Source organism: Pithys albifrons, chromosome 9, assembly GCF_047495875.1.
Source record: "Pithys albifrons albifrons isolate INPA30051 chromosome 9, PitAlb_v1, whole genome shotgun sequence".
Lineage (NCBI taxonomy): Eukaryota > Metazoa > Chordata > Aves > Passeriformes > Thamnophilidae > Pithys > Pithys albifrons.
The window spans coordinates 2,806,187-2,833,841 of NC_092466.1; the positions used below are offsets into that span (position 1 = coordinate 2,806,187).

Genomic DNA, 27,655 nt, shown 5'->3' on the forward strand with positions numbered 1-27,655 from the left:
GACACCACAGTTGTCACCAGGTTTCTTCCCTGTCACTTGTTCAAGCAGCCCCTTAATGAAGCCAAGGGCCACCTGCACGAGAACAAAGCGTCCTAACATTCTGGAAATGTCAAGAGATGTACTTTGCATCTGCTGTTAATATTAACAGCACATCAAGTCCCAAAGGGAGAAGAACACACTGTCTGGATCACAGGGAATACTCTGAGTTGGAAGGGAATCATCAGGATCATCAACTCCCAGCCCTGCACAGACACCCCAACAATCCCACCCTGTCCCCCAGAGTGTTGTCCAAACCCTCCTGGAGCTCTGGCAGCCTTGGGGCTGTGCCCACTGCCCTGGGGAGCCTGTGATGCCGAAAGGGTTTTTGTTCTGATTTTCACATTTTGTAGATTTTAGGAACACAGTAGTTGTAGATTTTTAGAGAGTTAATATTTCTAACAGTTTAAGTTTAATGCTTTTCTATCACTACCCCTGTCCCAGAACAGGGAGCTCAAATTCCTTTAGTTAATCAATCTTGTTCAGACTCCTTTCCAAGGTAAAGAGCTGAAGGATATCAGAAGGCCCACAGAATGAAACATAAACACAGGTCAGTGACCCAAAAGCCAGAACTGGATGAGCTCCAAGAGACCTTTGTGTGCCTGAGGAAGAAGAGCTGATGAAGACAGAGGGTCTTGACGACCCCAGACCCAATTCCAGGGGGTTGGACCAGGGGTGGGACTGGGGCTGGACTGAGAAATGTGTCAAGCAATGATTGGAGGGATCTTATTATAAAAGCCATGGAAACAAGAACTGGGACACATGCATGTCATCCTGTGTTCCTGTGGGCTGTAGGCCCTGTGTTATTAAAGGACCTTTACTTTTTATCTTACCCTACACTAACGTGCTCAGAGTCCTGTTTGTGGGGGGAAGGGTCATTCCTGGCATCACCTGGTCAGTGCCCACCACCCTCTGGGGGAAGAACCTTTTCCTGAGATCCCACCTGACCCTGCCCTGGTGCAACTCGAGGCCGTTTCCAGCCTTCATGTGCAACCCCAGACTCCTTGACCTCTGCATCTGAACTGGGAAATTTATTTTTACACACTACCTGCAGCCCACCAGAACTGGGTTACACCAGAGAGAAAAATGAGCTCTGCTCTGAGCTCAGTGGCTACAAACCTTCGTGGTGAAAAAAGGCTGAACGTGTCCTGCTCTCCCACTGCTCAGAGGGAATTCAGGACACAAGACAAAAACAACTGAAGTGTGAGCTGTCAGAAAACCCAAACTGCAGATTGTAACATGCAAACAGTGATAAAATCAACCAGGTACTCAAACAACTTGTCCATCTTCAACCAATTTTTCCTATTATGTGTGACTCCCAAAGCTCAGATTGGCACATTTCAAAGGTGCCCTTCTGGTCCCCAAATGATCCAGGGAATCAGAGAAAATCTGGAAAAAGCCCTCAAAGGGCATTCCAAGCAGCCTCCCAGGTGATGCAGGATTAGTGCCAGCACTGGATGAGGCCAACTGTGACTTGCTCAGCCAAGACATGAACATTCCCATGGATGGATGGCCATGGAATCTCACATGGAACGGGGTAACCTCTCTGACTGCCATGAGAAGGAAGGAATGAACAGGGAGGTGAAATCAGGTTGTTAACACAACGAATCCATTATTAAAAACCTGACAGGAAAATGAGAAAAGGCAGGATAATGCAATCCACCCCCTCTCAGAACCACCACAGGCTGAAACATCTTCCCCCAGCATGGGAAGGTGTCAAGTGAAACACTGAAGCAACACAATGATGAAACAGAGAAGTCACAAAATTCATGTTCTCTAATGAGCCCAGAAAGAAATTGACTTTCCAGACCAGTGTGAAAAATGACACTTGCTGCCAGTGTGAGCCCTTTAGGTGATGTATTTTTTAGCAAGGGATTACTCAGACAGAGAAGAGCAATTACATTTGTCACACAGGGTCTGGAGTGTCTTCCTGGTATCAGTTTTACTTAAGTCTCTGGAAAGCCACGCTTTGTTGGGCCATTTCCCTAATGGCCCTCTTGGGTTGAGCAGAGCCAGACTCGTGGCATTTCTGGGGGTTTAAGGATTATTAACAAGATCTTTGCTCTTCAGTCAGTCTTGATGCTTCTCAAGCATCACTGTGATGCAGATCATGCAAGGCAAATGAATTAATGTTATTTAACATCAGCTAAAATTCCTTCCATGGTCTTTCCAAGCCAGAGGAATAAATGTTATTTGATGTCTTTCTGTGGTCTTCCCATACAGGAATGTTTTATCAACACAAGTTGAGGTTTATGGAGCTTTGGAGGTTTATCTCTTCCATGATGGGAGTAGGAATGTGCCCCTGGAGGGGCATGAGCTGCTGGTTGTGGGCACTGCCCCTGGCACCTGTGGGTACAGATTCCACTTTCATTTCTCTCTCCTTTTTTAATGAATTATTTTTATCATTTTTCTTTTAGTGCATTAAATTGAATTCAATGCATAAGCAGGCCTGAAATGATTGTGATGGAAGTGCCAACTTTCCAGTGTTTCCACTACAACCAGTGCCACTTGTGGAGGCTCTTTCTGGAGGCTGAGGGGGAATATGTGGCACCATCAGGGAGGCAGCTTCATATCCCTCTGCTGACAGGGAAAGCTCGAGGGGTGATGGCAGGAAGATTACAGGACATTATTATCCACTTTGCCCTGAAGCTGATTAAGATCTGAGCTTCCCTTCAGGATGTGAGTTGGAACCTGAGCAAGGAGCAAACCCTGGGCCTCATCTGTCTGTTCCAATCTCCCATCTGGAGCACACAAATCAATGGAAGTCATCTCGTGTCAACTCAACTAATCACTTTTGGACTTGGGTTTACCTCCAGTGTGGCCAGGCTGACAATTTAATCCAGCTGAAGGTGGGCAGCACTTTCACTCCTCCAAGCTGCTCTAAATTGGTTTTGCTGGGGGGTAATGATGAATTTGCCACATAAAATTCGAGTGACAAATCACACCACTAGAAATTAGTCCTAATGCAGAGATAGAACACAAGGGCTGTGAAACTTTGCTCAAAGGTTTTCTGGAAACTTGGTGGTAATTCCCAACAGTTTCATCTGTTCCCTTCCCTTTTTTTCCTCAGCATTTCAGTTGGCAAACAGATCTGGCAGCCATTTAAAATTATTAGAGGATTTTGGAGGTCTTTGCATTACCTTCCTCCCTTCAGGTGGGGTGAGGGAGGAGTCTTGATACTCCCCAAAAGGCCAGAAAACAAGAGTCTTGATACTCCCCAGAAGGCCTGGACAGGTGTACCCTCTCCTGGATTAAGAGCTGGCTGGAGGGTCGGGCCCAGAGAGTGCTGGTGAATGGAGCTGCATCCAGCTGGTCACCAGTGGTGTCCCCAGGGGTCTGTGTTGGGCCCAGTCCTGTTTAACATCTTTAGTGATGATTTAGATGAGGGGATTGAGTCCATCAGCAGCAAATTTGCTGATGACACCAAGCTGGGAGGGAGTGTCGACCTGCTGGAAGGCAGGAGGGCTCTGCAGAGGGATCTGGAGAGACTGGAGGGATGGGCTGATTGCAATGGGATGGAGTTCAACAAGGCCAAGTGCAGGTCCTGCCCTTTGGCCACCCCAAGCCCTGCAGCGCTCCAGGCTGGGCACAGAGTGGCTGGAGAGCAGCCAGGCAGAGGGACCTGGGGGGACTGAGGGACAGGAAGCTCAACAGGAGCCACCAGTGTGCCCAGGTGGCCAAGAAGGCCAATGGGATCCTGGCCTGGATCCAAACTAGCGTGGCCAGCAGGCCCAGGGCAGTGACCCTTCCCCTGGACTCTGCCTTGGGGAGGCCACACCTTGAGTGTTGTGTTCAGTTCTGGGCCCCTCAGTTGAGGCAAGAGATTGAGGGGCTGGAGCGGGGCCAGAGAAGAGCAACGAGGCTGGAGAAGGGACTGGAGCACAAGTGCTGTGGGGAGAGGCTGAGGGAGCTGGGGGTGTTTAGCCTGGAGAAGAGGAGGCTCAGAGGTGACCTCAGCACTGTCTGGAAGTGCCTGAAGGGAAGTTCTGGCCAGGTGGGGGTTGGTCTCTTCTCCCAGGCACTCAGCAATAGGACAAGGGGGCACGATGGGCTCAAGCTCTGCCAGGGGAAATTGAAGTTGGAGAGCAGAAAAAACTTCTTTGCAGAGAGAGTGCTCAGGGACTGGAATGGGCTGCCCAGAGAGGGGGTGGATTCCCCATCCCTGGAGGTTTTTCAGCTGAGCTTGGCCGTGGCACTGAGTGCCATGATCTGGCAAAGGGACTGGAGTTGGACCAAGGGTTGGACTGGATGATCTTGGAGGTCTTTTCCAACCCAATCCATTCTATGATTCTATGCTAAACTTACACATTTACATTTCAGCTGTAGATGGATAATTGAAAATGTTACTTATTGAAACAAATCCACTGTGGGGGATTAGTTGTCTGAATTTGCATGTTCAGTGGGATCACAGAGGAGGAAGTGCAGCATCCCAGAAACCTGGGGAGTCATTAAGTTGTGCTCTGGCTGCAAATCTCCAGCCCAGGGAAAGGGAGGTAAACACAGGGCTCAGAAGTGGTAAATACACTTAGTAAGGAATTACAGGTTCTGAAAATCAAAAGAGATTCAGCTCAACCAGGAAATTCTCATAAAGGAGAATTAAATCAATTTAAAATTCATCAACAAGCAGCAAGAAATCACAGTGAAAATAAAACTGCTGCCATGACCATGTTGATGACACTGAGATTTACTGCTAAGTGTTAAAAATGAGCTACAACTGCTTCTTCTCTATTTCTTCTGGTCTTTCCTCCCTTAATTCTGTTCACAACAGAATGCTACCTAGAGGTATTTCAGCTGCACCTGGGGGTTTATTTCAGCAATCACATGCATTATGCATCCCATATTATGCATTTCCATGTCATTCTGCATTATGCATTCAGTGCTTATGCATTTCTGCATCACTTTCCTGCCTTTTCTGCTGGGGTTCTGTTATGCAAAGTGCCAGAACTTGCAGGAAACAGGACAGATGTGCTGTTGCACTTTCAGGGCTCTCTCCTCAGATCCCTGTTTTTACTAATCCTTAACTCTAACAGGGCAGGGAAAGGGGCTGGAGCTTCAGCCACTGATGGGAACACACCAGGAACTGATGGGAACACACCAGGCACTGATGGGAACACCCCAGGCACTGATGGGAACACACCAGGCACTGATGGGAACACCCCAGGCACTGATGGGAACACACCAGGCACTGATGGGAACACACCAGGCACTGATGGGAACACACCAGTTACTGATGGGAACACACCAGGAACTGCTGGGAACACACCAGGAACTGCTGGGAACACACCAGGCACTGATGGGAACACCCCAGGCACTGATGGGAACACACCAGGCACTGATGGGAACACCCCAGTTACTGATGGGAACACACCAGTTACTGATGGGAACACCCGAGGTAGGTACTGATGGGAACACACCAGGCACTGATGGGAGCACACCAGGAACTGATGGGAACACACCAGACACTGATGGGAACACACCAGGAACTGATGGGAACACACCAGGTAGGTACTGATGGGAACACACCAGGAACTGATGAGAACACCCCAGTTACTGATGGGAACACACCAGGAACTGATGGGAACACACCAGGAACTGATGGGAACACCCCAGGTAGGTACTGATGGGAACACACCAAGCACTGATGGGAACACACCAGGCACTGCTGGGAACACACCAGGCACTGATGGGAACACACCAGGTACTTATGGGAACACACCAGTTACTGATGGGACCACCCCAGGCACTGATGGGAACACACCAGGCACTGATGGGAGCACACCAGGCACTGATGGGAACACCCCAGTTACTGATGGGAACACACCAGGCACTGATGGGAACACACCAGGCACTAATGGTTCTCCTCAGAAATGTGGTTCATTCTGAAAATTAGACTTATGGGACTTCTAATTTCTTGCTCAGAACTGAAGGGTTGGGGTACAACCTCTCACAGCTCACTTGGAAGCATAAAGGTCCTTCCTTCCTGCTCTTTGGTGGGGAAGAGCTTCTGACTCAACCACTGACCCTATCAAAGAATCCCAGGAGGGTTTGGGTTGGAAGGGACCTTAAAGATCACCTAATTCCACCTCCTGCCATGGGCAGGGACACCTCCCACCAGCCCAGGGTGCTCCAAGCCCTGTCCAACCTGGCCTGGGACACTCCCAGGGATGGGGCAGCCACAGTTTCTCTGGGCACCTGTGCCAGGGCAGATTTCCTTTCCAATAACCCCCCTAAATCTACCCTCCTTCACCTTAAGGACATTCCCCCTTGTCCTGTCACTGCATGGCCTTGTCCAAAGTCCCTCTCCATATTCCTTTGTTAATATTTCCTTTTGGCTCTCACAATCAGCCACTTCTACTCGTTAACTTGTCCCAGACCAGCTGAGAAAACTGATATTATGATTCAGTGCCATGAGACAGGCAGAACCCACCCCCCAGCTCATCCCACTGCCTCCACACTCTGACTGGTGCCAGCTCCTGCACTGGCACCTGCCTGGCAATGGGTTCAGCTCAAAGCAAGCAGAGCAGGACAGCAGCAGTGACAAAGGTCCAGCACAGGTAAGGCAGAAGTTATGCCAAGACCCAGCAGTGAAGCAGCACCAGGAGCTTCCCATGCTCCAAACCCCACATTCCAGCTGAAGGATCACTCCATAATGAGCTTTCCCTTCTGCTGGCACGACAGGATCCATCCCATTCCACTGCCCAGACCTGGAAAAATCCCAGCAATTCTCTTTCATAGAATCATAGAATGGATTGGGTTGGAAAAGCCCTCCGAGATCATCGAGTCCAGCCCTTGGTCCAACTCCAGTCCCTTTTCCAGATCATGGCACTCAGTGCCACGGCCAAGCTCAGCTGAAAAACCTCCAGGGATGGGGAATCCACCCCCTCTCTGGGCAGCCCATTCCAATCCCTGAGCACTCTCTCTGCAAAGAATTTCTTTCTGCTCTCCAACTTCAATTTCCCCTGGCAGAGCTTGAGCCCATCGTGCCCCCTTGTCCTATTGCTGAGTGCCTGGGAGAAGAGACCAACCCCCACCTGGCCAGAACTTCCCTTCAGGCAGTTCCAGACAGTGCTGAGGTCACCTCTGAGCCTCCTCTTCTCCAGGCTGAACACCCCCAGCTCCCTCAGCCTCTCCCCACAGCACTTGTGCTCCAGTCCCTTCTCCAGCCTCGTTGCTCTTCTCACTTGGGTTGGAAAAGCCCTCTGAGATCATCAAGTCCAACCCTTGATCCAACCCCTCTGTGATCACCAGCCCAGGGCACAGAGTGCACAGAGTGCCCTGGGCTGGTGATCACAGTGGGGTTGGATCAAGACATGGTGGATTCTCACTCAGTGCCACATCCATAGAATCACAGAATGGATTGGGTTGGAAAAGCCCTCTAAGATCATCAAGTCCAACCCTTGGTCCAACTCCAGTCCCTTTACCAGATCATGGCACTCAGTGCCACGGCCAAGCTCAGCTGAAAAACCTCCAGGGATGGGGAATCCACCCCCTCTCTGGGCAGCCCATTCCAAAGCCTGAGCACTCTCTCTGCAAAGAAGTTTTTCTGCTCTCCAACTTCAATTTCCCCTGGCAGAGCTTGAGCCCATCGTGCCCCCTTGTCCTATTGCTGAGTGCCTGGGAGAAGAGACCAACCTCCACCTGGCCACAACTTCCCATCAACCTTAACAGAGTTGAGTAAAACAAGAAGGACTGATCTGGTTTTCCTCAGGGCTATGGGAGCACAGACCCCCTTCTGTCTCAACCTGGTTTTCCCAGGCAAAGCCAGTTCCTCCTGAACCTGAACCCACCACGGGGAAAGCTGCCTGTTTATCACACAAAGATTGGAATTCCTCCCCCACAGACCACGAGGTTCCTCCATCTGCTGGAGAAGTGGAGCCAACCTAAGCCCTTGTTGATGCCACTAATAAGGTTAGATAATTGGCTTTCTGGCAGCTTCGTTTAACAGCAGCCAAGCATTCCATTTGGAAGTTCTCTTGGAGAGCAGTGCTGGACAGGGATAATTGGTACTTGCAAATAAAGGGTACAATGCAGCACATTACACAGACTCATTAAGCATAAAAGCTTGCCCAGGTACTGCTACTACTTAAAAATATTATTTGACACCTATTTCTATCACTTAAACACAAAAGAGACAGAAAAAGGAGCCAGGAATGTCCAGACCAAGCCCCACTTCAGCTCCTGAGGAAACCACGGAGCAGTTCCCTCATGGAACCTTTTCCCAGGGACACAAAGGGCAAGAAGGTGACTGGGAAAAGCCAGTGTTGACCAGGGATAAATCCCATCTGGGATAAATCTGCTCCAGGGATGAAGAGCTGGGCTTGTCCAGCCTTAACAATGTGTTTGACAAGTCTCCCACTGGTTGGAATGTTGGGAAGGTCTGCACTGGGTAGAGAAACTATGAGATGGGTGGAGAAAGTGGCTCCAGACCCCCAAGGGTGGTGGTTTGAGGACTCTGATGGTCTGAGAGCACCAACAAAAAACTGTGTAGAGGTTAAGGTGGAGAAAGTGGCTCCAGACCCCCAAGGGTGGTGGTTTGAGGACTCTGATGGTCTGAGAGCACCAACAAAAAACTGTGTAGAGGTTAAGGTGGAGAAAGTGGCTCCAGATCCCCAAGGGTGGTGGTTTGAGGACTCTTGGTGGTCTGAGAGCACCAACAAAAAACTGTGTAGAGGTTAAGGTGGAGAAAGTGGCTCCAGACCCCCAAGGGTGGTGGTTTGAGGACTCTGATGGTCTAAGAGCACCAACAAAAAACTGTGGAAAAGTTAAGGAGGAGAAAGTCCTGAAGGTGGGATGGCAGAGCTGGCAGCAGCAGGACAGGGGCTCTGCTGGGAAGGATGTGGGTGGACAGCACCATGAGCATGACCAAGCTGTGTGCCCTTCAGTGGAGGCAAAAGGTGTCCTTGATAGCACCAAGGGGATTATCTGAACCAGCTGTGGCTGCCCAGCTCAGAAGGGACTGACCAACTGGAGATGGGCTAATGGAGGCCCACCAAGATGGGGAACCTGCCCCAAGGAATGGCTGGAGGAACTGGGTCTGTTCAGCCCAGAGAAGAGCAGACTTGAGCCTTCCAAGCCCTGAAAGGTGCTCAGGGAGGAGGTGGAGCTGCTCTGCAGGGGCAAGAAGAGCAGCAACAGCCACGAGTCAATCCAAGGGAATTCCATCAGGATATAAAAAGAAAAGTCTCAATAACAGAATCCTGGAATGGTTGGGGTTGGAAGGGACTTTAAAGACCACCTCATTCCAACCCTCTGCCATGGGAAGGGACACCTTCCACCAGACCAGGATCAAACACTGGAACAGATCAGCCAAAGAGGTGCTCAAACAACCCTCAGAGATGTTCAATACTGAGCTGCAGATGGCCCCAGATAACCCAGTCTGGACCAGATTACTGCCAGAGGTCCCATCCAAACCAGACTTTTCTGCAACCCTCTGCTTTCTACAAGCCTGTGATCTTCACTCCACAAAGGCCAACCTGAGGCACTCAGCAACCTCTGTCATCCCATCACCTGCAAAGCCACAAATGGCCAGGTTGATTACTCCTCGTTAGAGGGAAATGTTCACTCCAAACCCACTGCAAAGAGGTTTATCAGCTCTGCACTTGTCCCACCTCCAGAGAGAAAGAAGCTGCACAGGAAATACAATGTTGAGTACCTACAACCCAAGTCATTTCTGACTTTAACACCAGACATTTTTCTTCTCAAAAGGCAAAAAAAAAAAAAAAAAAAGAATTGAGTGAAATATTTAAGGCATTCATTCATTCATTCATTCAAATCACCCAACTATTCCACACAAAGCTGGTTTCCTTCTGTCAGGAAAATACAGGGCCATAAATTCAGCTATAAAGTCACCCTGGGATTTTTCACGATCTATATAATTGTACAAATAAAAAAAATGACAAGCAACAAAAGAGAGGATCTGACAGGAAACTGTTTAAATGGCATTTCAGGCAGCATTTCAATCTTTCCAGTATCAGTGGAGTCAAACATGAGAAGGGATGATCAGGCAGTAATTGGATGTCTTGGTTTGAGATAAGCAACTGCCAACCCCCCCAAGCACAGAGAGAAAAGCCTCCCTCCTAACACCAGGGAAAGGGAGGAAAAGAGAGGGGAAAGAAAAAAAACACCTCAAACTGCATTTATACTAAATCTACATATATTTTTCACAGAAAGAAAGAGACAATTAGAAGAGAGTACAAATATTCACTCACACAAGTCTGCAACAACAAGTTCCCCACCTCAACTTCTTAACGAACACACAAATTCTACTGTCCTAACTACACATTACTTAAGAAGAAGCTTATTCCCCAGGGAGACAAACCCAAGCAGAAAGGAGAGACCCAGAACAACACATTTTACTTTCCTGAGGTACCCTGTGAGCCAGTGGTGGGCCTGGTCCTCTCCATCCTCCCTGGGACAGCATCATGTGTCCTCCCAAGAGGAGGCTGAGAAGTGACTCCTTAACCGCTCCCACACTGGTTCCTGCTTCCCTGGAGATGATGCCATAATGTGGTATGGAATACAGAGTTACTGGTTAGAAGAGGTCAGGTGTTGGCTCAGCCCAGCTCAAGTCAGCTGACAGCTTTGGCCTAATCCAAACTTCAGAGCCCAAATCTAGGCCCAACGAGGTAAACCCATAACATTGGATGAAGCCAAACTCCAGTTCACAACCTCTGTATGCACAAAATAAAGCAAAGCAATCAAGGCAAGGCCATTTCTCTCTCTGGAGTCTCCTCATGTAGGTTTTCATTACTCTGCCTCCAGATTTATTAAGAGTTGCTTCTCAATAACTGCACAAAAAAAAAAAAAAGTATGGCAAAGGATAAGGGTTTTCATCCACCAAAGGAAACTGCCAATATAAAGGGAAAAAAGCAAACAATCCATGTCAGACTTTATTGCAACACTCACAAGGTCATCTCCTGAACTGACAGAAATCTCAGCCTGAAGGAGCTCCACTGGCTTATCCCATAACCCCACCTGGCCTAACCAGCCTCACACTCGATCCATAAGCAAAGTTTCAAGGGAAAGAAGGTCAAATAAAGGATGTCAGGAAACTTCCTTTCCCTCCACTTGTCTTTCAAAAGTCGATGCTATCAGGACAAAGAGCTGTGTGTGCATTCAAGGACTCCCTTCAGCACACTGAAAGGAAATAAAATAAAAATTCTCCTTCAGCATTTCGGTTCCAGCAGTGCCTGTACAGCCTGAAGCAGCACTGACACTGACCACAGAGCTTTCATTCCTCTGCAAGAGCCATAAAATGGCAGGGAAGAGCAAAACTGTAACATCCTAGGGATGATAAATCCCTGAAGGTTCCAGTTGCTGTTGCCACATGATCAGCCTTCCTTTATGCCCCACTTCAGTGAGCACCAACCTCCTTTTCCTGAGTCACAGGGACAATTTAAGCCACCTGTCCTTGCTCTTGGACCATGAGGGAAGGTTTCATTTACTCCCTGCAAACTCCTCCCTCAATAACAATTTAAAACCAGCAGCTGAAAACTCTCCAGGCCCTCCAGAGTTATGGAAAATTAGCAAATCCAGAATTACATTATTTCTTATGTAATAAACCCCCTGATGTTTCCTCAAAGACCAGTTAAATCCTTCTCCCCAGCTTTCAATGCCTGGGGTTTGTGCTTACCCTCTGGAAGCTTCTGGTGGAATGGAACTCACACTGCATCATGTCAAAGAAAATCGGGATCGTGGCTTTCCGGAGTTCAGTTTCTGGGATCAGAGTCATCTCCAGGATGGGCCCCACCATTTCTGGGATGAACTTGATTTTGTGCTGACCTTTAAAAGAAAAGATACATTTCAGGGTTAACAAAGAGCCACTGACTTTGGGAGGAGATATAAAAGCTGTGTCAATAAATCTTCATGGAGCATAACAAAGTATTTTTTAATATCTGGTTCTACTGAAACACTTCTCAGAATCACAGACTCAGAATCCCAGACTGTGCTGAGTTGGGAGGGACCCACAAGGATCTTGGAGCCCAACTCTTCAGTCAATGGCCCACACAGGGGATTGAACCCACGACCTTGGCAATATTACAACCAAGTTTTAACCTTCTCTTTCTCCTCCTCATTCCTCTTCTCCTTCCCTTTCTCCTCCTCCTTTTTCTCCTTCTTTCTCCTCCTCCTCCTTCTTTTCCTTCTCTTTCTCCTCCTCCTTCTTCTCCTTCTTTCTCCTCCTCCTCCTTTTTCTTCTCCTTCTCTTTCTCCTTCTTCTTCTCCTTCTTTCTCCTCCTCCTTCTTCATTGCCTTCCCTTTCTCCTCCTCCTTCTTCTTCTCCTTCACCTTCTTCTCCTTCTTTCTCCTCCTTCTCCTTCTTTTCCTTCCCTTTCTCCTCCTCCTTCTTCTTCTCCTTCTCCTTCTTTTCCTTCTCTTTCTCCTCCTCATTCTTCTTTTTCTCCTTCTTCTTCTCCCTCTCTTTCTCCTCCTCCTTCTTCTAATTCTTCTCCCTCTCTTTCTCCTCTTCCTTCTTATTCTTCTCCTTCATTTTCTCCTCCTCCTCCTTGTTCTTCTCCTTCTCTTTCTCCTCCTCCTCCTCCTCCTTCTCCTTGATTATTATTATTATTTTTTACTTTCCCTATTAATCTGATAACAGCATCATTTCTGCCCCACAGGAGGGGAGGTTTGTGACATTCATAAACCCAAACTGTTTAGACTGGGACTTGTCACATTTCCCACTGCCAATTTTCCCACTCTCAGCTTTCCAGGCTTTATTTTAAACCACAACTCGTGGCTGGCAGAGAAGGAGCCTAAAAGGCTCATCACTTGTATTAACTTCTTTAGACTTCTGTGTCTTGCAGAGTGCACAGAATGTTCCCTGTGTCAGTCTATCAGTGTCAGCACTCAGAGCCTGGAGCCACCAAGCTCAGCTCTCAATATGCCTCCTTTCCTCAGGAGCTCAGCTCCCTGCAAGCTGGAGGTCACATTTATCTTCCCAAGAGGAAGCTGCTCCTCCCCCAGCCTTGCTCTCCACACATGGAAGAGAAATTAAGAGCTTAACAGGAACGTGGCACTTAATAAATATTGGACTAGTAGAAAATATTGGTGTTTAATGGCATTGGCTAAATGAGTGCAGGGCTGCAAATTACCTGTGAAATAACTGCAGGGGAAAATCACAGAATCATGGAATGGCTTGGGTGGAAGGGACCTTCAAGATCACCATGGGCAGGGACACCTTCCACTGAGGAGGCTCAGGGGGGACATCATCCCTCTCTACAACTCCCTGACAGGAGGTTGTACCCAGGTGGGGGTTGGTCTCTTCTCTCAGGCACAAACAGCAGGACAAGAGAGCACAGCTTGAGCTCTGCCAGGGGAGGTTTAGGTTGGATATCAGGAAGAAGTTCTTTAGAGAGAGCTCAGGCATTGGAATGGGCTGCCCAGAGAGAGGGTGGATTCCCCATCCCTGGAGGTTTTTAAGGTGAGACTGGACGTGGCACTGAGTGCCATGATCTGGTAAAGGGACTGGAGTTGGCCCAAGGGTTGGACTTCACGATCTCGGAGGTCTCTTCCAACCCAACTGATTCTGTGATTCTAACCCAGGTTGCTCCAACCTGGCCTTGACCAGCTCCAGGGATGGGGCAGCCACAGCCCCAGCAGCTCCAGGCACAGCTCTCAATGGCAGAAGTTCAGAAAACACCAATAAATTCCTCTCTCAGCAACAGGCTGGGACTCATCAGAACCTCAAGGCACAACTGGAGCCCTTTCTCACAAACGTCCTGTCAGGACAACCCCATCAGGCTCACACACTGCTCAGGAATCCCCTTCAGACCACACTTTGTGGATCTCAGGGATTTAAGGAGCTCTCAGCTGCCTCAGGCTCTGCTTCCCACTGCAGTTACCCACAGAAACAGGTTCTAACCCATTTACATTCCACTGCACTACCCCGTTGTGACAGCACCAGCCAAGCCTTTAATTAGCAGCTCCACTTTTGACCAGAACAAACATAAATCTCAACAAATGTAATCAAGAAGAAATCCTTTACTAACAAAACATCCTATTTTGTTGGGGTTTTTTTTAGCAGACTTAATTTAAATTACTTGATTTGGCAGACTTTAGAATGCTGTTATCATTAACAATCCTATCAGGGCAAATTAACACTCAACCAGAACTGTGACTTTGGGTGCTGGTGGTGAGGGACATCAAGGGAGAGGAGCAAAGCTCTCCTTGGTCTCTCTTACAAGTATTGGGCCTCTCAGGTGACAGATTTCTTGTATTATGCCTGAAGAGTGTCCCAGTCAACACCTCAGAAAACAAACAATGGTGACAAAAGTCACTCACAGGGCCAATGGCAGGAAGTTCTCCCTGTGCCAAGGTGTGTCTTTCCACTGCTTCAAGCACAGGATTCCCTCAGGAAAGTATCAAATATCTTCTAAACTGAAGACACGAAGACTTGAAAAATCCATAAAGGGTTTAAAATGTTTCACCCTGTTTACAGAATCCCAGACTATTCTGAGGTGGGAGGGACCCACAAGGACCATCGAGTCCAAATCCCAGACTATTCTGAGTTGGGAGGGACCCACCAGGATCATCGAGTCCAAATCTAAGACTATTCTGAGTTGGGAGGGACCCACAAGGATCATCAAATCCAAATCCAAGACTATTCTGAGTTGGGAGGGACCCACAAGGATCATCAAATCCAAATCCAAGACTATTCTGGGTTGGGAGGGACCCACAAGGATCATCAAATCCAAATCCCAGACTATTCTGAGTTGGGAGGGACCCACCAGGATCATCAAGCCCAAATCCCAGACTATTCTGGGTTGGGAGGGACCCACAAGGATCATCAAATCCAAATCCAAGACTATTCTGAGTTGGGAGGGACCCACCAGGATCATCAAGTCCAACTCTTCAGTCAATGGCCCACAGAGGGGATTGAACCCATGACCTTGGTGTTATTACAGCCAAGTTTGAACCAACTGAGGTTTCCTCTCCCTTGGAGGAGGTTGACCAAGTGGGAGCCCTGGTGACATCCATGTGACACTGAGGTGACCACACACACACACACACACACACACACACACACACACACACACGTGTTGGCTCCCATGATGTGATCCTGGGTGATGCTGGGCCATAAAACAAAGTATGGGAGCAAAGCAGGGAAGGAGAGGACCCTCCCCTGACCCTCTGGATCCTCCATCCCCTCTGCCTGCACCAGCAGCACTTTCTGATTAACAGCCCAACAATGAATTCCCTGATTTTTTCTCCATGGGGTTTTGGAAACTCCCACGCAGAGACTCAAAACTTGACAAGTCTGGATAAAAAATTGAGAATTCTCTTCTGAAAACCAAACTGTGCAGCTCATGTTAGAAAAGCCACATGTTAGAAAAGCCTCCTCTGAGCATGCAAAGCCTTGCCCCTGCAGTGTGTCCTGCCCTGCCCTGGGATGTGCTCACCCAGCAGGGACAGACCCCAACACAGACACCAAACCCAACGTGTGGTTCTCTTGCCCAGGCTCTCCCAGTTTCAATCAGGGCACAAAAGCCCCTGCCCACCTTGCCAGCAGGCTCACCTCTCCCTTGGGTAGCTCCCAACATGCCTGACTAATCCAGAGAGTGTTATCCAGAGTGACTCCTATTTATGTAACCCCCAAAGTTCGGGGCTATTTTAAGCCTCCCCTTCCCTGCGATGACATTGACGTCTCTGTCACGACACCTTTGGTGACGTCAAGGCCTCAGAGGGCCACTGGGAGCTCACTGGAGGACACCCAGCAACCACTCACCTTCTCCTGCAGGGATCCCACTGCTCCATGTCCCTCCAGCTGGCTCTGAGACCACCAGCAGTGCTGTTTTCCAGGCTGCCCTTCCCTGGGCAGCTCTTCCACAAGGACACAATTTTAGATGGCATTGCAATTTCCCTGCCACGGAGCTGCTGCAAACATTGTTACTGCATTGTCACTGCATTGTCACTGCACTGTCACTGCATTGTCACTGCACTGCCACTGCACTGTCACTGCATTGTCAGTGTACTGTCACTGTACTGTCACTGCACTGTCACTGCACTGTCACTGCACTGTCACTGTACTGTCACTGCACTGTCAGTGTACTGCCACTGCACTGTCACTGCACTGTCACTGCACTGTCACTGCACTGTCACTGCATTGTCACTGCACTGTCACTGCACTGTCACTGCATTGTCACTGCATTGTCACTGTACTGTCACTGCACTGTCAATGCATTGTCACTGCATTGTCACTGTACTGTCACTGTACTGTCACTGCATTGTCACTGCACTGTCACTGCACTGTCACTGCACTGTCACTGCACTGTCACAGCATTGTCACTGCACTGTCACTGCACTGTCACTGCATTGTCACTGCACTGTCACTGCACTGTCACTGTATTGTCACTGCATTGTCACTGCATTGTCACTGCACTGTCACAGCATTGTCACTGCATTGTCACTGTACTGTCACTGCATTGTCACTGCATTGTCACTGCACTGTCACTGCATTGTCACTGCACTGTCACTGCAAACCTGGCCTCGTGGCAAACTGTTGGGTTGTAGCTGCTGAATCACAGCAAGCTATTCCTTAAAATGTTTGCCTTTTGAGTGCCTCCATCCCCAAGACAGAGGCCAGGGCTTGTTTTAAGCATCTCTGGTATTTAATGTCTCACCAAGGGTTAAAAGCTCTGCTTGCAACAAAACAGTGGCTCAGAATAACGTGTTATTTTAGAGTTCAGGCTGTGCTGTGGAAGGCAAAAGGTCTATCATAGAATCATAGAATGGATTGGGTTGGAAAAGACCTCCGAGATCATCAAGTCCAACCCTTGGTCCAACTCCAGTCCCTTTACCAGATCATGGCACCCAGCACCACGTCCAATCTGTGTTTAAAAACCTCCAGGGATGGGGAATCCACCCCCTCTCTGGGCAGCCCATTCCAATCCCTGAGCACTCTCTCTAAAAAGAAGTTTTTTCTGCTCTCCAACTTCAATTTCCCCTGGCAGAGCTTGAGCCCATCGTGCCCCCTTGTCCTATTGCTGAGTGCCTGGGAGAAGAGACCAACCCCCACCTGGCCAGAACTTCCCTTCAGGCAGTTCCAGACAGTGCTGAGGTCACCTCTGAGCCTCCTCTTCTCCAGGCTGAACACCCCCAGCTCCCTCAGCCTCTCCCCACAGCACTTGTGCTCCAGTCCCTTCTCCAGCCTCGTTGCTCTTCTCTGGCCCCGCTCCAGCCCCTCAATCTCTTGCCTCAACTGAGGGGCCCAGAACTGAACACAACACTCAAGGTGTGGCCTCCCCAAGGCAGAGTCCAGGGGAAGGGTCACTGCCCTGGGCCTGCTGGCCACGCTAGTTTGGATCCAGGCCAGGATCCCCTTGGCCTTCTTGGCCACCTGGGCACACTGGTGGCTCCTGTTGAGCTTCCTGTCCCTCAGTCCCCCCAGGTCCCTCTGCCTGGCTGCTCTCCAGCCACTCTGTGCCCAGCCTGGAGCACTGCAGGGCTTGGGGTGGCCAAAGGGCAGGACCTGCACTTGGCCTTGTTGAACTCCATCCCATTGCAATCAGCCCATCCCTCCAGTCTCTCCAGATCCCTCTGCAGAGCCCTCCTGCCTTCCAGCAGGTCGACACTCCCTCCCAGCTTGGTGTCATCAGCAAATTTGCTGCTGATGGACTCAATCCCCTCATCTAAATCATCAATAAAGACTATGAAGTGCCTCTCTGCACTATAAATGCTCTTTGATTTTCTTCCTTTATCTATAAAGGTGGGAAGGTGTGACCACTGCAGCCCCCACTGCATCAGGCACAGCCCGGCAAGAAAAAGCTTTTAGAATTTGTATTTCTCTTTAGTTTCAGAAAATAAATCATACTTTTACATGTGCATTACAGCTGGAGGGCTGCCTTGCTCCCAGCTGGGGAGTTTTAACTCAGCAGGCTCCGTGTGTTAATCATGGCATTTAGGAACAGAACCTGATGAGACAAAACAGTAATTTCTGAGGCTTATCCACACCTTGTAATCCACAAATCAAAAGTCAGGGTGGTTTGGTTCCATCACATCTCACTCACAGGGGCACAGTCATACAAATTCTATGCCCAGGAATATTCCACACTTCCAGCTTTTCACTTCTGACTTAATTTCTGAACAAACCTGTGAATAATTTGACTAATGTAGTGCAACCTCTGAGTTAAGAGTGTCAGGCACCCCCAATCAATTCCCCTGCAAGGGGAAGGCAGAATCCTTCCTTAATTGATGCTGTGACATAGAGGAGATTGGGGAAGTTAAACATGATCTGCATGGACAATCTGTGACAAAGAAGATGAGGAACAGCAAGAATTCAGCACAAAGGCAGCCTCAGATTGGGGTCCTGCCTCCCATTTGCCTTTCTCTGCCAGTTTTGTTGGGAAGAGCAGCAATTTACTGGCTCTCTCAGCATGGGGGATTTCAGCATTAGTGATCCCAGATCTTAGAGAATCCCAGCTATCAAAGCCAGGGGAGGGCACGGAGGCATCTCCCTGGATAATCTCCATTTATAAAAAAATCCATTAAAAATAAAAGGCTTTCGTGACAGCACAGAAAGAGACAGTGGAGAAAACACCACCCCTCGTGCCAATCGATTCCCAGAACTCCAGGGGAAATCATTCTCCTTGTTAATGGAGAAGAAATGATCCCTGAGCAACTAAATAACCTGCCTGAGAGGTGGCAGTGGAGAAGGCACAGAGCACTGCACAGCCCCAGCCTGGAGAGAGCAACCTCAGGGGGGAACAGCTGGCTGGAAAACCACCACACTTCCTGCTCTCAGCCCAGTAAAGTCTGGGAAAAGTTTAGGAATCTAAAGAGGCCAAAGAAATGAGTCAGGATAAAGGATGGCTGAGAGAGCTGGGGGGGCTCAGCCTGGAGAAAAGGAGGCTCAGGGGGCACCTTCTCACTCAGGACAGGACTAAAGCAAATGGCCTCAAAACGTGACAGGAAAGGTTCAGATTGGATATCAGGGAAAATTTATCCATCAAAAGGATTGTCCAGCCCAGGGCAGGGGTGGAGTCCCCATCCCTGGAGGGGTTTCAGAGCACTGGGAGGTGGCACTTGGGGACATGGGTCAGTGTGACCTGGGCCATGGTTGGACTCCATGATCTTTTCCAACCTTACCAATTCCATGATTCTACAGATCCAGGGCTGTGGGACAGGGCAGGATGTGGCTCAGTGCCAGCAGAGCTGGCAGGATCCTGGGCTGGCTGAGGCAGCACAGCCACGCCACTGATTTCATTACTGTCTGTCAGGCCAATATCACTTGTGCACTGAGCTTTAATCTCTCCTCCAGACACTTAATTCACCAAAGATGCTTCTAATAAAAAGTGAACTCAGCTGCTCTCAGAAGCCTTTCCTCATCATTCCAGCAGATAGGATGCAAATTCAGTGATATCAAACCCTTCTGAACCCTTGGCATTCCCTTCTCTTGGAGATTTTTTTAACTCTCAGCAGCAGCAGCTCGGGCAGAGATAGAAGTGAAGTGGCAAACATCCATTGCTGATAATTCAAGGAAGTTTTGATAAAACTCAGGAGAGCTGAAGGGTCTGTGCTGTTACACTCAGGAAAATGAAATCTGGCAGCTGAGTGCACTCAGGGCACAGGAAATCCTCAGGTTCTCCTGGAATTCACTCCCATGGAGTTCCACAGAATAGAATCATAGAATCAGTCGGGTTGGAAGAGACCTCTGAGATCATCAAGTCCAATCCCACCCCAGAGCAGCCCAGGCTGCAGGAGGGCAGAGATGCCCAATTTCCCCAATTTTTTGGCCAGAGATGCCCAATTTTCCCAATATTTTGGCCAGAGATGTCCAATATCCCCAATATTTTGGCCAGAGATGCCCAATTTCCCCAATTTTTGGGCCAGAGATGCCCAATTTCCCCATTTTTTTGGCCAGAGATGCCCAATTTCCCCAATATTTTGGCCAGAGATGCCCAATTTCCCCAATATTTTGGCCAGAGATGTCCAATTTCCCCAATATTTTGGCCAGAGATGTCCAATATCCCCAATATTTTGGCCAGAGATGCCCAATTTCCCCAGTTTTTTGGCCAGAGATGCCCAATTTCCCCAATTTTTGGGCCAGAGATGCCCAATTTCCCCAGTATTTTGGCCAGAGATGCCCAATTTCCCCAGTTTTTTGGCCAGAGATCCCAATTTTCCAAATATTTTGGCCAGAGATGCCCAATTTCCCCAATATTTTGGCCAGAGATGTCCAATTTCCCCAATATTTTGGCCAGAGATGCCCAATATCCCCAATTTTTCTGGCCAGAGATGCCCAATTTCCCCAATATTTTGGCCAGAGATGCCCAATTTCCCCAATATTTTGGCCAGAGATGTCCAATTTCCCCAATATTTTGGCCAGAGATGCCCAATTTCCCCAATATTTTGGCCAGAGATGTCCAATATCCCCAATATTTTGGCCAGAGATGCCCAATTTTCCCAATATTTTGGCCAGAGATGCCCAATATCCCCAATATTTTGGCCAGAGATGCCCAATTTTCCCAATATTTTGGCCAGAGATGCCCAATTTCCCCAATATTTTGGCCAGAGATGCCCAATTTCCCCAATATTTTGGCCAGAGATGTCCAATTTCCCCAATTTTTTGGCCAGAGATGCCCAATTTCCCCAGTTTTTTGGCCAGAGATGCCCAATTTTCCCAATATTTTGGCCAGAGATGCCCAATTTCCCCAATATTTTGGCCAGAGATGTCCAATTTCCCCAATATTTTGGCCAGAGATGCCCAATATCCCCAATATTTTGGCCAGAGATGCCCAATTTCCCCAATATTTTGGCCAGAGATGCCCCATTTCCCCACGAGCTCCAGGGAGGTCCAAGCTCCTGTTCTCTCTGGTGCAGCCAAACCAGCCTGACCATCAGACCTGCAGCAGAATTTCCAGGCTCAGTTCCTGGTAACCCTTTTTCACATCCATTGGGGGGCACTCCCAGGTACTCCAGCCACGGGTGTGAATTTCTGTGCAGACATTCATATGTATAGAGATATTTTTAAGGGGGAAAACCCCACTCAAGAGGTATCACTGTAATATTTTTTGTACCTGGCATGAGTTTGAGTACCATGAAGCAACCAGAAGATACACAAATATTAATAAGAGTGAAATGGTGAATTAAATAGGTAGAGGTGGTTGTATTTCTTAAATCATCTGCTTTTTAAAAGCCATCTGGAAGTCCATCATTATTTCAAGAGAATAGAACTACAGACTGGGTTGGGTTGGAAGGGACATTAAAGATCCTCTCCTGCCAGGTTGCTCCAAGCCCCATCCAGCCTGGCCTTGGAGGTTTCCAGGAATAATCTTTGGTTTCCAGGATCACTGAGGGACAGAATTCAGCCACGGGTGCTCAGGCTACTTACCCAGATTATACCACATGTCCCTGATTTCAAAGCCAATCTGCCTTCTCATATCACCATACCTGAAAAAGGAAAACAAGACCACCATTAAAATAAGATCAATCTAATACTTATAAGCAGATAAATCCAATTTCAGCATTCAAAAACGTGTGGAATTACAGCCCAGGTCCCCAGACTGAACTCATACTCCTGAGATGAGCTGCAAACATCAGACTTTGGAGAAGTCCTTGGAAAAGGGATGAGGCAGAGGCTGGAAAATCCTTGGTGACCCAATCAGCCCCTTCTCCTCCTCACTTTGTGTTTCCTGCTTTCCCTCAAAAGGCCCCAAAATCCCATTTTTGCAGCAATACTTCCCAAAGGGAGAACACACCCAAAACATCCAGACCTGTCTCTAAATAATTTCACAATAATTGTCCTTCCTTGGGGACACAGGGGTGCTTACAGAGATTAATTGTGACAATAATGACTGGATATGGGGGGAAATTTCTCCATGGAAAGGGCTGTCCAGGCCTGGCACAGCTGCCCAGGGCAGGGGTGGAGTCCCTGTCTCTGGAGGGGTTTCAAAGTCCTGTGGATGTGGCACTTGGGGACATGGTCGGGGTGGCCTTGGCAGTGCTGGGGATGGTTGGAATTGATGATCTCAGAGGGCTTTTCCAGCTCCAACAATTCCATGATCCCATGATCCCAGGCACTGCAGGAGCCAGGCAGAGCCCACCACCAGCTAACCCTGCCCCAAACTGGTGGCACCAGCACCTCCCACCTCCCACCAGGGATGGGTTCAAATCCCACTCCCTCTCCATGCTGATTCCAGGAAAGCTTCATGAGTGGGAAACATCCCTTTGCCCTCATTAGTGGTGGGATTGGAACCAGAATGAGCTCCAAGAACGTATTTGCTGCTTGGAATATTTGCAAGTTCAAGATCATTCCTTAAATAACAAGAAGAGCAAAACTGTAACATGTGGCAACCTGTGGGATTTCTGTGGGATAACAGAGAGACACCCTGGCATTAATGGGGATTAAAGAGAGCCTTCTGCATCATTAAGAAGCTGTTATTATCTAATGCTCAAATGCAGTGTTTAGCAAAGCCTACAAATTACAATGATTAAATTTTAATTATTAAATATTTGGCACATTAATTGAAATATGTAGTTAAAAAGATGGGCAAGTGTGGCATTGAATTAACTGATTAATTCTATCCCTTCTGGCACAGAACTGGCTTCACACAGCAGTGAAAGTCAGTGCCTCCAGACCACACATTTATTGCCTCTTGAAGAATTTATCATCTTCATTCCTGTCTCCAGAACATGATTAAACTGAACACAACAACTTGTAAATTCATTACAAACAAAGAGTTACAATTTAGCAAACTTCATTAAGTAACCACTTCAAACGACTTCATCTATTTACTTATATCAGCAGTGAGAAATGGCTGCTGGTTCCTCCACTTTCTTCAGCCAGAAATATTGCTCTGTTTAATACAAAAAGCACTTGAAGGAAATTTCTCCTTAAGGTTCCCACCTGACAAAGAGGGATTATCAACAATCCACCACCCAATTTGTCACCAGTGTCCAGCCCAGTCCCAGCTCAGCTGGTCAGGAGTCAGATCTGAACTAAAATCTCATGTAGGTGCACACCAATGTTGGATGGAGAGGGCAAGGGGGTACCAAATTATAGATTAAATTAAATTAAATTAAATTAATTAAATTAAAATAAATTAATTAAATTAAATTAATTAAATTAAATTAATTAAATTAAAATAAATTTTTCTAGATGTACAACATCATCTCAATTCCTATAATATTATTTATGGTATTTATATCCCAAGCCCCATAACCTCAGCTCTGCCTGACACCACTTTTCCACAGACCTTGTAAATATTCCTGTTTCATCAGGGAAGCCCCAAGAGCCACTGAAGGCAGAGCAGGAGATACAAAGAGCTAAAAAATTCTCTTTCAAGGCTCAGGTAAAGCAGAGCTTGCAAAGGAAGCCCCTCAGAACTCGGGAGGGAGGGAGGGGCTGAGTTTGCAGGGCAGGACTTGGTGCCAAAAAAAGGGATGGGACTCAGAACCTTCCCTGAATCTTCTGGGCACTTGGGTTAGAAGAGGAGGAACAGGACAGTGGTGGAGTTCCCATTCCTGGAGGGATTTAAAATCCATGGGGATGTGACACTGGGGACTTGGGTTAAAGAAGGAGGAACAGGACAGTGGTGGAGTGCCCATTCCTGGAGGGATTTAAAATCCATGGGAATCTTCTGGGCAAAGGGACAGCCAAAAGCCTTCAAAATGAAGCCACTGTGAACTGTCCCCACTGTCACTGAGATCTCCCTTGTCACAGTAATATCCAGAAAGGCTGGAATTTAGAAGGTGAAGGGAGAAAAATGCATCTTGTCTCTCTAAAGGCATAAATTGGACCCAGAAGTTGCTGAGCTCCCCTTGCTGAGGGAATCACAGCTCTGGAATTCCCTGGTTTGTGCCCTGACTGTGGGAACACACTGAATTTACAGCTGCTCTTTCCAAATATTATGGCACAGGAAAAGAATCCAGATGTGGTGCCTGAAAGCACAGAACTGGCTCTTCTCAGTGTTGGGGTTCAGTGAAGGAGTGACAAGGTCACTGCTGTGGAACACCAGGGAATGTCAGGGAATATCAGCAGGAAAGGGGAAACAGCCTCAAGTTGTGCCAGGGGAAATTAAGGTTGGATATCAGGGAAAATTTCCCCATGGAAAGGGTGGTCAGGCATTGGAACAGCTGCCCAGGGCAGGGGTGGAATCCCCATTCCTGGAGGGATCCAAAATCCATGGGGATGTGGCACTGGGGACTTGGGTTAGTGGAGGAGGAATAGGACAGTGGTAGAGTCCCCATTCCTGGAGGGATTTAAAATCCATGGGAATGTGGCACTGGGGACATGGGTTAGAGGAGAAGGAACAAAACAGTGGTGGAGTCCCCATTCCTGGAGGGATTTAAAATCCATGGGGATGTGGCACTGGGGACATGGGTTAGAGGAGAAGGAACAAAACAGTGGTGGAGTCCCCATTCCTGGAGGGATTTAAAATCCATGGGAATGTGGCACTGGGGACTTGGGTTAGTGGTGGAGGAACAAAACAGGGGTGGAATCCCCATTCCTGGAAGGATCCAAAATCCATGTGGATGTGTCATTTGGGGACTTGGGTTAGAGAAGGAGGAACAAAACAGTGGTGGAGTTCCCATTCCTGGAGGGATTTAAAATCCATGGGGATGTGTCATTTGGGGACATGGTTTAGAGGACAAGGAACAAAACAGTGGTAGAGTTCCCATTCCTGGAGGGATTTAAAATCCATGGGAATGTGGCACTGGGGACTTGGGTTAGTGGTGGCTTTGATTAATGTTTGGGCTTGATCTTAGAGGTCTTTTCCAACCTTAATCATTCCCTGATTAAACAAAATATTCACGTTCCAATCTCACTTCCAGGTTATTTTTTTCCCCTGACAACTTTCCTTGGCTGGGGATTCTGGGCAGCCAAGGGGCAGCTCAGGCTCCCCAGGAGGAGGCAGGCACTGGAATAATCCCTGTTAATGTGGGAGGCACACAGGGCTGTCTCATCCCAGCCCTTTCTCCAGGGATCTCACACCAAATCTGGCTGCAGTTCCCAAAATTCCCTCCAAGAGGCCGTCAGGGATGAAGCACCAAAGAGCCCACATGAAATGAGATGAGACAGAGCACAAAACTCAAGTGATTTCCAAATGCAGTTCACTAATATGTTAATGCTCCTGGATTCCCCATCCCTGGAGGGTTTGAAACTGAGCTTGGCTGTGGCACTGAGTGCCATGATCTGGTAAAGGGACTGGAGTTGGACCAAGGGTTGGACTTGATGATCTCAGAGGGCTTTTCCAACCCAATCCATTCTATGGATGTGGCACTGAGTGAGAATCCACCATGTCTTGATCCAACCATGTCTTGATCCAACCCCACTGTGATCACCAGCCCAGGGCACTCTGTGCCCTGGGTTGGTGATCACAGTGGGGTTGGATCAAGGGTTGGACTTGCTGATCTCGGAGGTCTTTTCCAACCCAATCCATTCTAAGATTCTGTGATTTTATGATTCTAAGTCTTGGCTCTCTGAAGAGCAGGATGAAATCCTGGCTCTGCCACTGAGGAATCATTTCATTCCCATCCTGAGTCCAGGGTAGGAACACACCCAACACCTGAGTCACAGAATCATAGAATCGAGTTGGTTGGAAAAGACCTCCAAGATCATCAAGTCCAACCCTTGGTCCAACTCCAGTCCCTTTACCAGATCATGGCACTCAGTGCCACGGCCAAGCTCAGCTGAAAAACCTCCAGGGATGGGGAATCCACCCCCTCTCTGGGCAGCCCATTCCAATGCCTGAGCACTCTCTCTGCAAAGAAGTTTTTTCTGCTCTCCAACTTCAATTTCCCCTGGCAGAGCTTGAGCCCATCGTGCCCCCTTGTCCTATTGCTGAGTGCCTGGGAGAAGAGACCAACCCCCACCTGGCCAGAACTTCCCTTCAGGCACTTCCAGACAGTGCTGAGGTCACCTCTGAGCCTCCTCTTCTCCAGGCTGAACACCCCCAGCTCCCTCAGCCTCTCCCCACAGCACTTGTGCTCCAGTCCCTTCTCCAGCCTCGTTGCTCTTCTCTGGCCCCGCTCCAGCCCCTCAATCTCTTGCCTCAACTGAGGGGCCCAGAACTGAACACAACACTCAAGGTGTGGCCTCCCCAAGGCAGAGTCCAGGAGAAGGGTCACTGCCCTGGGCCTGCTGGCCACGCTAGTTTGGATCCAGGCCAGGATCCCATTGGCCTTCTTGGCCACCTGGGCACACTGGTGGCTCCTGTTGAGCTTCCTGTCCCTCAGTCCCCCCAGGTCCCTCTGCCTGGCTGCTCTCCAGCCACTCTGTGCCCAGCCTGGAGCGCTGCAGGGCTTGGGGTGGCCAAAGGGCAGGACCTGCACTTGGCCTTGTTGAACTCCATCCCATTGCAATCAGCCCATCTCTCCAGTCTCTCCAGATCCCTCTGCAGAGCCCTCCTGCCTTCCAGCAGGTCGACACTCCCTCCCAGCTTGGTGTCATCAGCAAATTTGCTGCTGATGGACTCAATCCCTTCATCTAAATCATCACTAAAGATGTTAAACAGGACTGGACCCAACACAGACCCCAGAGTCATGTTTCCAAACCCAACCTCTCATCACACCCTGATTGCACCTCAACTGGAACAGGTTTAGCTGAGAAATTAAACTAAAATTACATCACTTAACCCAGAGCTCTTGGCCCTGATTTTCACCACGGATGGGACTTACTTGTTAAGGATTTTTGCTCTTTTAGCACTTGAGAAATTCTCCAGTTGTAAAGATTCCTGTGTGAGAAAAGCCACAGCCAGGTGGAAGTAGTTGTTCCAGAGCTGAAAGTCCCCAAAATGACAAGAGATATCATTAATTCTCTGCAATGTTTCACTGCTCACCTACAAAACAACTTAAAAGTCTCTAAATTATGCACATAAATATTTAAAGGAGAAAATAACAGACACCACAGAGATGGTGTTTCTTGATAAATTCTTAATACACCTCCTCGTTGTCTCGATGTTTCCATGAAATATTTCCCACCTATAAATCCTAATTCTTTGTGTTTGGATGATTCAGGTGAAATTCCAACCTGTGATTTTGTGATTCCAGGACAAGACCTGAATGGATCACAAACACCTGAAAAGACTTCACTGGGATAACCACTCAGGACAAGACATAAACTTAATTAGGGGCAGAAATTAATGATATTACCAGCAGCCCCCAAGACACTGGTGGGGTTTTGTTTACCTGTAACTCAAAGTTGGCTTGATCAAGAAACTTCTTGTTGAGCATATCTGCATATTGATTGATTGCTCGCAGGAAGACTCTGGAAGAGCAGAGAAAATGGCACAATTACAGACTCCTCTGGGCCCCCAAGGGACACCAACACCCCACTCTGTCTGCAAAGGGAAAGTCGAGGCTGGCACTGCAGGAGCAGAGGGAGCTCCCCCCGTTAACACACAGAATTCCATGCAGATGTTCTCCCAATTAATCCAGAAACACAAGGCATGTTTGGGGTGACATCACTTCTCTTTCAAACAGCTCGTGATAATCAAGGGATCATTAAAAATGCAATTTATTGGGGGAGAACAGACATATTTTTAAAGCAACAGCACTGCAGGGTTGGAACTAAACCAGACCTGCAACTGGTTGTGTTTTAACTTGAAGGTGAAACAGGAGATTCAAAAAGACATTCCACTGTTGAACTCAAATAGCAAAGTTCATCTTCCTCCAGGCTGACAAA

General features: G+C 48.3%; 1 protein-coding gene across 2 annotated transcripts in view; it reads right to left on the minus strand.

The window, feature by feature from the left end:
* Positions 1–27,655, minus strand: part of DOCK1 (dedicator of cytokinesis 1) — a 359,613-nt gene that overhangs the window by 87,866 nt on the left and 244,092 nt on the right. For both annotated transcript variants that reach the window (XM_071564200.1, XM_071564199.1), the window contains exons 30-33: positions 27,160–27,238; positions 26,650–26,750; positions 21,362–21,420; positions 11,669–11,817 (exon numbers count right to left, since the gene is read on the minus strand). In XM_071564200.1, the coding sequence (XP_071420301.1) occupies positions 11,669–11,817; positions 21,362–21,420; positions 26,650–26,750; positions 27,160–27,238 (388 nt within the window). The remainder of the gene's footprint in view (positions 1–11,668; positions 11,818–21,361; positions 21,421–26,649; positions 26,751–27,159; positions 27,239–27,655) is intronic.